The sequence below is a fragment of the Suncus etruscus genome, chromosome 3, assembly GCF_024139225.1.
Source record: "Suncus etruscus isolate mSunEtr1 chromosome 3, mSunEtr1.pri.cur, whole genome shotgun sequence".
Classification (NCBI taxonomy): domain Eukaryota; kingdom Metazoa; phylum Chordata; class Mammalia; order Eulipotyphla; family Soricidae; genus Suncus; species Suncus etruscus.
The window spans coordinates 37,955,488-37,966,767 of NC_064850.1; the positions used below are offsets into that span (position 1 = coordinate 37,955,488).

Sequence of the window (11,280 nt, forward strand, 5' to 3'; positions counted from 1 at the left end):
CAGCCCCTTAGTTTCCATTTATAAATAATGTAAAACTTAGAGAATTTTGTAGGAAGAATTGTGTCTCCATACACAACTGTATGGCAGGTCCTCACAGCACCCCCGGGTATAAATAGCAGGATGAAGAATCCACCTTGGGTGGGTTGGGTGGACAGTATTTAAAGTTGCCAAATGGGATCCCTTCCCTTTAAATCACACAAATGCTTAGCTGCAGACAGTTGATGGCTGTTTATTATGAAGTGAGGACTTGGGGGGCAATTAGGGATAGTCTCATGCCAACTGCCAAGGCAACTGTGGCCCTATCGGTCTGTGCTCTTAGACTGGATAAATCACTTTGCCCAGGAAAAGAATGTTCCATGTGTCTGTGTCGAAGATCATGAGGAGGAAAGGCTGATCAAATCGGAGAATCATAGGCCTGCGGTTCCTGTACAGGGTATCATCTGTGGGGACATCTTGCTCTGTAACTTGCTCAGTGATCTCCAGCTTGGTCATATGCAGTACCTATTGGATAGGACCCAAGGGAAAGATTCTCAATAGAGGAAAAAAAAAACTCAAAACATTCCTGTACTCAGTCATGTTCCTGAGTGAAGGAGTGATGGTGCCCGTGCATTTAGGAAAAGAACATCGCTGCCTGGAATGTGCTGAAAAGAGCAGGAATTTTGAAGTCAGCACATGCTCAAAGCTGGCATAGAAAAGCTGGGCATAGCTTATGGTTGTCCCTTACTCTGTGAACCTGGGACCAAGTCACTGAGTTGGGCCTGGCATGTATCATAAGTGCTGGGAATGAGGTCTGGGTTCAAGTCCAGGGCAGGTGAAAACACTCCTGTCTAGCTCAGAAACCCTAGTGAGCACCTTACCTTCATGGCAGTCTTCCTAGAGACTGAGAAGTGCTGTTTATAGGAAGATGGGGGCATCATGTACCTACTGGGTACCTACTACATGCCAATCTCCACCAGGGTTCAAGGTCATGTGCAGGCAATAGAGGGCACCTGTCTCTCATTTTCCCCAATGTACTCTCGCCCTCTGACTTTAATCAGCCAGAGAACAGTCAGCTATCTGAGGTCAGGTCAGTGCCATGGGGACATCCCCAGCACCCTGAAGAACTCTTACAAAATGAATGAATCAATGAGTGAATGAGAACAGGGATGGAGACAGTAAAGAAATTGTTGGTGTACAGTGGGTGCTTTCAGACCTCTCCACTCTCCATCTTCTCATGGCTGCCTAGTGCCCTTCTGACCACTTCCTTTCCCTGGTTCCTTTATGACACTGAAGAATACCAGGACTTTTGCCTCCCAGTTTCTTGCCAGCTGATGACTTTTGTCTCTTTCTCTTCTGAGCCCCCAGAGAGCCTAGAGTAAATTCAGGTCTTAGGAAAGATCTGGGATCCAGAGACCATTCTGGAAAGAGCTCCTGCCACTGTCAGTGTGGATTTGTGGAAGAATAGAGTGAAGGAACCCAGACTCTTACCTTGGACAACTTCCTCATGGCACTGCCAGTGAGGCCGGCCAGGTTTGTTTTCGTCCTCTTCAGGTCTGCTATGCCCATGCCCTTCATGATGTCCCCAAGGTCACAGATGCCAGAAAGGGAGAGTTTGGGGACATAGAGGTCCAGATAGCTGCTCAAGGAAACAGATGGGTTAGACATTCCTGCCAGCCAGGCTTGGCTGTTAGCACTGTGTCCTTCTCTGGACCTCCAGATCCTGCTTTAGGTTGAAATACACAGGAACCAGAAAGGAGAAACAATTTCTTCCTTCTCTCTCAGAAGGTTCCTCTCAGGGCTCAGAATCATTCTCCTTTCCAGTGCTTCCCTGAGCTAATCCAGCTGCTCCATGGACACTGAGACACTGACTTGAATAAGGTCTATGCTCCCACAGACATATCTGTCTCTATGTTCCATGTGTTTGTCCCCCAGCACCTCCTGGCACGCGGGGAGGAAAGGAGGATTTTCTTGTCTTTGAGAAAGAGAGAGAGAGAGAGAGAGAGAGAGAGAGAGAGAGAAGAGAGAGAGAATGAGTGACAGAGAGAAGATTCTGGGATCCCTGAGCATTCAGCAGGAGCAAAAGTTCTAGACAGGACTTTATAAAAATTCTTCTATCAGAACTAGAAGAACCAGAGCAGATTAGGTGACTGGAAAAATCCTTGTCTGGGGACTGCAGGAGACAGAGGACTCTGACTGGGAGGAACTGAGCAGAAGACCTTAGCACATCCATTTCATAGGAATATGCCCTTGCTAGGCAGAAATCATCTGTTGCCAAATAAGAGATACCATGACTCCCTTGAATTCCTTGAGTTTCTAAGTGGAGAAACTGGAAACCAGGTCTTTTGGTCTGACAGCTCCTTAGGCAAAGGAAGAAGGGAAGAAGGCTAGGTGTGAATGGGACCTTGCACTCTGTCTCCTAGGGCATGGGGGTAATGGACAATGAAGATAAGGGGCATAGAGGAAGGGGAAAGTGAGGCTGAAGTGTGGAGGTGAAAAGTCAAAGATATTCCCAGGATCCAGCAATATACTATGATGGCTGAAGTTGCCAAGTTTTACTCTGTATCTGTCAAAATTTTGGAAGAAGATGGCATAATTACTGGTTCATGTCAACATATTTTGGTGAAGAAATTTTGGGTATAGGGAAAGATTATTTTTCATCTCCTCAACAGAATGGGCAGGGCTAGAGGAGGAAGCAGCCTCCTTAACTGGCTGTGTCTTCTCACCCCCTGGTGGCCTCACATGCAAATGACTGGTTCCTTGGAGGGATAAGAGAGAGGAGGGAGGGAACAGCTGAAAGGGTGAAAAGTGGCAAAGAATCTATAGAATGACCCAAACATAGGTCTCCATGCACACTAGAGACCCACACCCCAACCACACTGCTCAAGTGATGCAAGGAGACTCCAAGATCTCAGAATGTGGACCCCCATATTGTGGAGAACTGATGCAGAAGGAGGTCAAGCTCCAGGCACTTCTATGCACAGAGGACTGGACAGATCTCCCCATAAGGATCACCTGGTTTCCCTCTGTAGGAATGAGCCTAAATGGGTAATACCTCAGAGAAACACTAACTTCTCTGTCACAAAGCCTGTTATAGACTTTTGCCTGCTCAGTAATTTATGATGCAGTTCATTCCAGGCAATCTGCCTCCTCTTCTGGTTTTCCTTCCCTGGTTCTGGAGGTGCCTTGGGCATAGTTTTCTCAGCCTCCTCCACTTCCTGCCTCCCCAAGCTGCACTTTAAGTCTGCATTCGCTGAATTCTCTGGCAGCACAGGCTGCTTGGAAAACTCTCCATCTCCCAGGCAGGTCTCTTTGTGGCTGCACATTTTTGCATCTCTTTTCCTTTAACTTATAGGACTCAGCCACAGCCCTACCACTAATTGTTAGATTTTGATTCTAGTCCAGAACAGAGGTCTGCCTGGAAATTTTCATTATGCCCTATACCCTAAGTCATTCCTTTAAAATTAGACTTGTTCCTGGTTCTCTGACAGTGATCCCACTGAGGTATATTAAATGGAAGGGTGATTGAATAAATGATGGAAGGAAAGGAGAAAGGGAGGAAAGAAATGCCAACTAGTCCAAAAACCTCAACGGGGACTCTTGCAACTTGTGCTACTAATCAGCAGAACCCCAAGGCCATGCCAGAACTTCACCTCATCCATTGTGGAGTGATTTTACTTTCATTTTTCTTGAGCAGATGTTACTTGAATCTCTTGTGCATAGGGGTCATATTTTTTTTTTTTTTTGGTTTTTGGGCCACACCCGGTAATGCTCAGGGGTTACTCCTGGCTATGTTCTCAGAAGTTGCTCCTGGCTTGGGGGACCATATGGGACACCGGGGGATCGAACCGCGGTCCGTCCAAGCGCAGGCAAGGCAGGCACCTTACCTTTAGCGCCACCGCCCGGCCCCAACATAGGGGTCATATTTAAGGTCATCTTCTCCCTCATCCAAAATAAATATGGGAGTTGAGCACAAGATGACCATAATATTGACCTCCTCTAGCTCAAAAATGCTCGAGAAGCAGGAACTGAATCCATTGGCTCCTTACATCCTTCCTGTTGCATTGTTCTCTCCCACACCTTGCCAACCCTTCACTTATACTCTGTGCCCATCCCATGCGCAGAAGAGGTTGTTCTATGGCTGATGAGCACCCAGCTACCGGTATACTTAATAACTTACTGGATACTCATTCCCATACATTCTTTCTTAATTTTAGATTGATTTAAGATTCATGATAACACCTGAATAACTTAACCAACTATAGACACTGTGAAAGGTCCATGAGGACATGTGGAGGACAAGTTGGCTGTTAAGTTCTCTTAAAGAAAGTTCTGGAAGAATGTAATAATACAGAGAGATCATTCTTTATCTCCCAGGGACATAACACTCATTTGACAGAAAACTCAGAAGGAGAGCAGTGTGATCAGCAAATAGTTGTAGGTCAGAGCACATCACTGTCTGGGGTCCTAGCAGATAGGAATATATGTACCCCAGAGAAAAGATGGAGTTACCTGGTGATGATGGATTGGGACCACCTATATAGGGTCTCATGGCTCAGCCTATTGATAACTGTGCCAATCTCCTCTCTGTTTGAAAGGACCAAGAGCATTTTATTTTTGCCCATGGAGGTCAACTCGACCACGAAGCACTGCAGTATTGGGTCATACAGGAAGTTGAAGATCCTTGACTGGAACATCATGGGCACCTTCACTATGGTCTGGTCATCCACAATGAAGTTCTGCTCCTTGGTATTTTCTGGGTCAAAGCCTTGTATCCAGGGGCCTTCAAAGGGAGAGGGCAAATGCAAGAATGGGGAGCAAGAGATTATTCAGAGCTGGAACATCTGTTCAGGACCCTTCCTGATTTTCTAGTGTCCTGATAAAGCATGGATTCCTAGAGACAGAGAGTGGGCAATCTTCCATCCCCAACAGATTGGACATAGCTGGCTTCTACAACACTTCTACATCTTCTACAACACTGGCTTCTACAAAATAGAAGAGTACAAATGGATTTGCATCTAATGAACCAATTTTTGTCCCTCTTTTACCAGTCATCTTGGTAGAACATTGTAAGCAAGACCCAAGTGATTGATACCTATGAAGAAATCGTATTCAAATAATTATAGGTGAAAAAAGAAAGTTCAAATTAAGAGGTAGGGAGGCTGAAGTAACAGCACAGCCAACAGAATTTGATTCTAGGCATCTTATATGGTCCCTGAGCCTGCCAGGAGCAATTTCTATGAAGAGAACAGGAGTAATCCCTGAGCACCACCAGGTGTGGCCCCAAAATGAAAACAAACAAAATAAGAGTTAGATGCCAGAGTTGAGACACATATCTTGTATGTAGCTGACTGCAATTTGATATTCAACACCATGTGGTCCTTTAATAATCACTGGGTACATTCTATTGGCATAACTTGTTTCTTACTGTAACAGGTCTGCCATTATATATGTGATCCCTTGTGGACCCAGACTTTGTCGGCAACATTTACTGCATTTACTCAGTCATAGTGAACACTTAGATCACTTCCAAGACTTGTCTCCAGTGGCCAGAGAGATAGCGTGGAGGTAGGGCATTTGCCTTTCATGCAGAAGGTCATTGGTTCAAATCCCGGCATCCCATGTGGTCCCCGTGCCTGCCAGGAGCCCTGAGCACTGCTGGGTGTGACCCCAAAACCACAAACAAAAAAAAAAGAAAGAAAGATGTCTCTTGTGTTGCAGTTATTAAGGTGTACATATCTCTTCAAAAGTCCCTCCATTTTATTAAGATAAATATCTGAGGTGGAATTTTTGGACCATAGGTTAGTTCCCTTTCTTTTATTTTTTGAGAAACTTAAGTAATGTTTTTCAATGTAGTTTTACAAAGTTATCCTTGTACTAAAGCAGCACTAACATTCCTTTTTTTTCCATATTTGCCCAAACCTACTATTTTCTTTTTTATTTTTTAAAGAGTCATTTTTATTAGTAGAGTCAAGTGACTAATTTGGGAGGGGGGTCATGTCTTATTTTGTCTTTTTGTTTTTGTTTTTGGGTCACAACCAGTTATGCTCAGGGATTATTCCTGGCTTTGTGCTCAGAAATCACTCCTGGATTGGGAAACCATATGGAATGCCAGGGGATCAAACTGCAGTCTGTCCTACGTCAGCCGCATGCAAGGCAAACACCTTACTGCTGCATCACAGCTTCAGCCCCTTGTTTTGCATTTTTATGATGGTTGATAATACTGAATTCCTTTTCATATACTTGACCATTTGAATTATTTTATTATTCAGTTCCTAAGTCAATTTTACTTGGGTTCTTTATTTTGTGGTATTGAGCTCTATTGGTAAATGTTTATATAGTCAAATACTAGTCTACAGATAGAAATGGGTTTAATCTGTTGTTGAAGGTACATTATCCTTTTGGTTAGTCTACCTTTGATGAAGCATACACTTTTAACTTGGTTTAATTCCTTTTCTTGAGCTGTCTTTGTTTTTGCTACTTGTGATTCTGGCATCATCTCCAAAGCATCATGTCAAACTAATTTAAGGAGCTTTTCTCTTTTTTAATTACTAGGATATTTATGGCAGTGGTTATATGTTTACATTTTGGTTTTATTTTGCTTTAATTTCTATGAGTGATATTAGATATGAGGAAACTAAAACTTACATGCTGGAGCAATAGTACAGTAGATAAGGTGCTTACTTTGCAGGCAGCCAACCTAGGTTTGATCCCCGGCATCCTATATGGTCCCCTAACATGATTCCTGAGCACAAAGCCATGAATAACCTCTGTACACTATCAGGGGAGGCTCCTTGAAACAAAATTGATATCCACACTCATAAAAAGACAAAACTTCATTCCTTTGCATGAGATTATTCTTATTTTTCCTTTATTTACTGGAGTTTTTTTTTTAATCCATTTGACTTCTTAGTCAAGTATAGTGAAAAATATTTGAGGGACCAGAGAGATACTACAATGAGTAGGGCATTTGCCTTGATATGGCCAACCTGTGTTTGATCCCATATTGCTCCTGAGTTCCACCAGAAGTTATTTCTGAGTGCAGATCCAGAAGTGATCTTGAGCATTGCAAGATATGACTACATATTAAAATAATAATAATAATAATAAATATTTGAAACTGTCTTTTCTGGGAGCTCTCTTCTGCACACTTACTCTATAATTTATTTTCCAGTCCCGCATTGGTTTTGATATCTTTGTTTTATAGTTTGAAATTGGGAAGTGTGATTTGTCTAGTTTTAGTCTTTTGGAGAAGGATGTTGTGTACCAGATTTTTCTGGATTAATAAAGTTATTTTCTTTATTTAACTTTATTAATTGATTAGTTTTTGGGGCCACATTCAGCAGTGCTCAAGAGTTACTCCTGACTCTGCACTCAGAAATCACCCCTGACAGGCTGGGGGACCAGATGGGACGCCAGGAATCAAACCGGGTCCTTTCTCGGTCAGCTGCATGCAGGCAAATGCCTTACTGCTTTTCTATCTTTCAGGCCCCAATTCATGAAATTCTTTAAACCTGACAGTGGTTGGAAAAGAAGTCTAGGCAAAATTACCCACTTCTGGGCTCCCCAAAATTCCATAATTCTCACTGGACTATGTACTTCTATGCATGGCACCATTGTCTATTTGGGAGTTCAATACATTTGCTTAGTGTCTGGCACCTGGAATTGGTTAACTAGAGGCTGGTACAATACCAAAATTCAGGAAAAAAGCCTATGGCAGACAAGTACAAGGAGGAGTATTTGAGCCTAGAGGGGCCTGCACACCTCCACATCATTGGGTTTCATCATTGGCATGGTGTCATTGTGTACAGGTCTCCTATTTCTCAGCTTCTTGGCATCCTCAGGACTGATGGGACTAAACTAATGAGACAAAGAGTTGCTCCTGGTGACCAAATCAGAGGCTCTTTAAGCAATAGTATATGGGACCAGACTTTTAAGGGTGGACTGTTCCACTGTACACCAGTGATCAGTGATAAAGTATAAGTGAATTCAGGCCCCTGGGTAAGGTTGTGATCCACTAAAATGGGGTTATGACAGTTCATTATCTATTTCCTGGCATCATGCCTGACTACAGCTAGGCTCAGTCTGTATCTGTCAAAGGTTAGGCTGACAAATGGTTCATGGTTACATATTTGGGCCTTGAACCAACCTGAAAGAATTTGAGAATGTTACATGTATTCAACTCTTCTTGACATCCACCTTCCTGGAAGGATTATAGAAAAGAGCCAAGTCACACATGCGCTCTGCTTTGTCTATCCTAAGTTCAATCAGTGTTTGGATGGTTCTGTTTCTGCAATAGCAGACAGATTATTATCATAATGAGATTCATAGAACATACCTGTGAAGAAGATGTAGTTGACCAGGGCAAGGTTGGCTGGGTACTTCAGCTTTAAGAGCAAGTCTGAGATTCCTCCGTGTGTCTTATTCTTGATATACTCATTGATTTGATTGCTACCTCTGGTCCAGTTTCTGACATTTATAGGCACTTTCTCTAACCCATAGTAGTATGTGAGGTTATCTGAGGGCAAATCCAGAAGTTTTAGGCTTTTCTTGAAGAACAGTGTATTTCCCATTATCATGTCTAAGCTATTGTTTGACTGCTCAAGGAGTTTGTAAATTTGTTGGAAATTCTCATGGATTTCTTGCTTGGAGATCTGACTGAGGTCGAAACCAAGGCCTTGAAGAATCTTGAAGCCTGTCTCGTTCCCTGCACCCAGGGACATCATAGACAAGACCATAGAGATGCTTATAGGGGAGAAGACGACATTCTCATTGGGAGTCAAGTCATTTAGGTGTTGAAACAGGTTAAAGGCAAAGTCAATATTGTTTGCAGCAAGTTTCTGATAAGTATATTTGGGGTTCATGTATTCAGAGGTATATTGAGCCTGGATCATCTGAAGGCCACTAGTAATCATCCAGAGTAGACAGGTGTAGAGGGTGAACAGCATTGTGTCGTATTTTCAAACCCTGTCAAGTAAGGAATGCTTGTTAGGTGCTGTATTAGGGCCTCTCGGCCTTCAGTGTGAGCTGAAGATTCATTAACCCCAAATATTTCTCCCCATTGTCTGTGTGACCTACAACAAATCAGTACTCTGGACCTCAATATTATAGTCTAAAATTTATGAACATATTTATATGATTTATCAGATACTTACCAGAGGATATCTATATTCTCACTTGACTTGCAGCAACAAATTAATGCTTAATCTGATATTATTTAACAGAAATCAATATCCATAAAGTTTGAATATCCATGCAACTAAATTTTTTAGAGTACTGAAAGTAAAACTGCCAACTAGAAATTCTATATCCAGCAATGTTATCCAGTAATGTCCTCCAGTGAAAATGGAGGAATCAAGACTTTTCCAAATAAACTCAAGTAGAGGGAGGTATTTATTTCTGGTATACTCTGCAATAAATGCTGAAAGGGGAAATTCTGGTTGAAATGAGAGGATTATAGAGAGTGAAATGAGTATGTTGAAGAAATAAAAATCCTTATGTACTGTAAAAAAAAGGCAGTTACAAAATCTGTAATATTATTGATTTAGCTTGTCGTTCCAGGTTTTATTTTCTATCTGATTCTGTATATTTTACCTTAAAACAATGATTCTTCTGTTTTGGAGACAAAATAATGTATTAAAGGTATGCTCCATAAGAGCTCTGTCCCCATACTATTTTAGTTATTTTAGACACAAATTATATATTTATTGTGTGTTAATGAGGTTACGCTTGAATAAATGCTAAATTGATGTCCTAACTAGGATATTAAATGTATTTTATAATTATGAGAAGTAAACTGAAAAGAACTGGCTAATAAATACATATGCATATATATTTAAATATAAAGGGTGTTTAAATATTTTACTGAATATTCAAGTAGTGTGTCCAAAGAACTAGTAAGATATTTAGGTGTTCTTTAGAGCATGGCCAACCAATGTTTGGTCTCTAGCATCACATATGTTCCCTAGAACACAGACTGAGCCAGGATTGAATCATTAGTACCACCAGGTTTGGCCCCAATACAGAAAAACAAAATCAAATAAACTTGAAAAAAAAACAATAGGAAAAAATAGAAAACCTGTAGGAAAATAAATGTGAAGAAATAGAAAAATAGATTAATCTCTTCAAGGCGTGTCTCGCTGGGGCTGTGAGTTTTCTGTTGGAGTTGTGGATTGTGCTGGTTTCTTTGCTTGGCAGACACTTGGGGGCCTCCCCAGGCATCCCCTGACGGCTTGCCTCGGCTGAGGCGTGTCTCGCTGGGGCTGTGAGTTTTCTGTTGGAGTTGTGGATTGTGCTGGTTTCTTTGCTTGGCAGACACTTGGGGGCCTCCCCAGGCATCCCCTGACGGCTTGCCTCGGCTGAGGCGTGTCTCGCTGGGGCTGTGAGTTTTCTGTTGGAGTTGTGGATTGTGCTGGTTTCTTTGCTTGGCAGACACTTGGGGGCCTCCCCAGGCATCCCCTGACGGCTTGCCTCGGCTGAGGCGTGTCTCGCTGGGGCTGTGAGTTTTCTGTTGGAGTTGTGGATTGTGCTGGTTTCTTTGCTTGGCAGACACTTGGGGGCCTCCCCAAGCATCCCCTGACGGCTTGCCTCGGCTGAGGCGTGTCTCGCTGGGGCTGTGAGTTTTCTGTTGGAGTTGTGGATTGTGCTGGTTTCTTTGCTTGGCAGACACTTGGGGGCCTCCCCAGGCATCCCCTGACGGCTTGCCTCGGCTGAGGCGTGTCTCGCTGGGGCTGTGAGTTTTCTGTTGGAGTTGTGGATTGTGCTGGTTTCTTTGCTTGGCAGACACTTGGGGGCCTCCCCAGGCATCCCCTGACGGCTTGCCTCGGCTGAGGCGTGTCTCGCTGGGGCTGTGAGTTTTCTGTTGGAGTTGTGGATTGTGCTGGTTTCTTTGCTTGGCAGACACTTGGGGGCCTCCCCAGGCATCCCCTGACGGCTTGCCTCGGCTGAGGCGTGTCTCGCTGGGGCTGTGAGTTTTCTGTTGGAGTTGTGGATTGTGCTGGTTTCTTTGCTTGGCAGACACTTGGGGGCCTCCCCAGGCATCCCCTGACGGCTTGCCTCGGCTGAGGCGTGTCTCGCTGGGGCTGTGAGTTTTCTGTTGGAGTTGTGGATTGTGCTGGTTTCTTTGCTTGGCAGACACTTGGGGGCCTCCCCAAGCATCCCCTGACGGCTTGCCTCGGCTGAGGCGTGTCTCGCTGGGGCTGTGAGTTTTCTGTTGGAGTTGTGGATTGTGCTGGTTTCTTTGCTTGGCAGACACTTGGGGGCCTCCCCAGGCATCCCCTGACGGCTTGCCTCGGCTGAGGCGTG

General features: G+C 43.6%; 1 protein-coding gene across 1 annotated transcript; it reads right to left on the minus strand.

Moving 5' to 3' along the window:
* Positions 1-315: 315 nt before the first annotated feature.
* Positions 316-8,702, minus strand: LOC126004276 (corticosteroid-binding globulin-like). The gene is made up of 4 exons (XM_049770735.1): positions 8,315-8,702; positions 4,489-4,759; positions 1,468-1,615; positions 316-501 (listed from the first exon to the last, which is right to left on the minus strand). Exons 1-4 carry the CDS (start codon positions 8,700-8,702, stop codon positions 316-318), a joined length of 993 nt encoding a protein of 330 aa, XP_049626692.1.
* Positions 8,703-11,280: the final 2,578 nt, after the last annotated feature.

Bases quoted from the DNA above. Each gene is read 5' to 3' on its own strand.
- LOC126004276 (XM_049770735.1), bottom strand. From the start codon at position 8,702: ATGATGTCCCTGGGTGCAGGGAACGAGACAGGCTTCAAGATTCTTCAA. The intron at 4,760-8,314 runs GTATGTTCTATG...CTCCCTTTGAAG, and splicing joins CAACTACATCTTCTTCACAG to GCCCCTGGATACAAGGCTTT. The intron at 502-1,467 runs GTAAGAGTCTGG...CCTATCCAATAG, and splicing joins CCATGAGGAAGTTGTCCAAG to GTACTGCATATGACCAAGCT.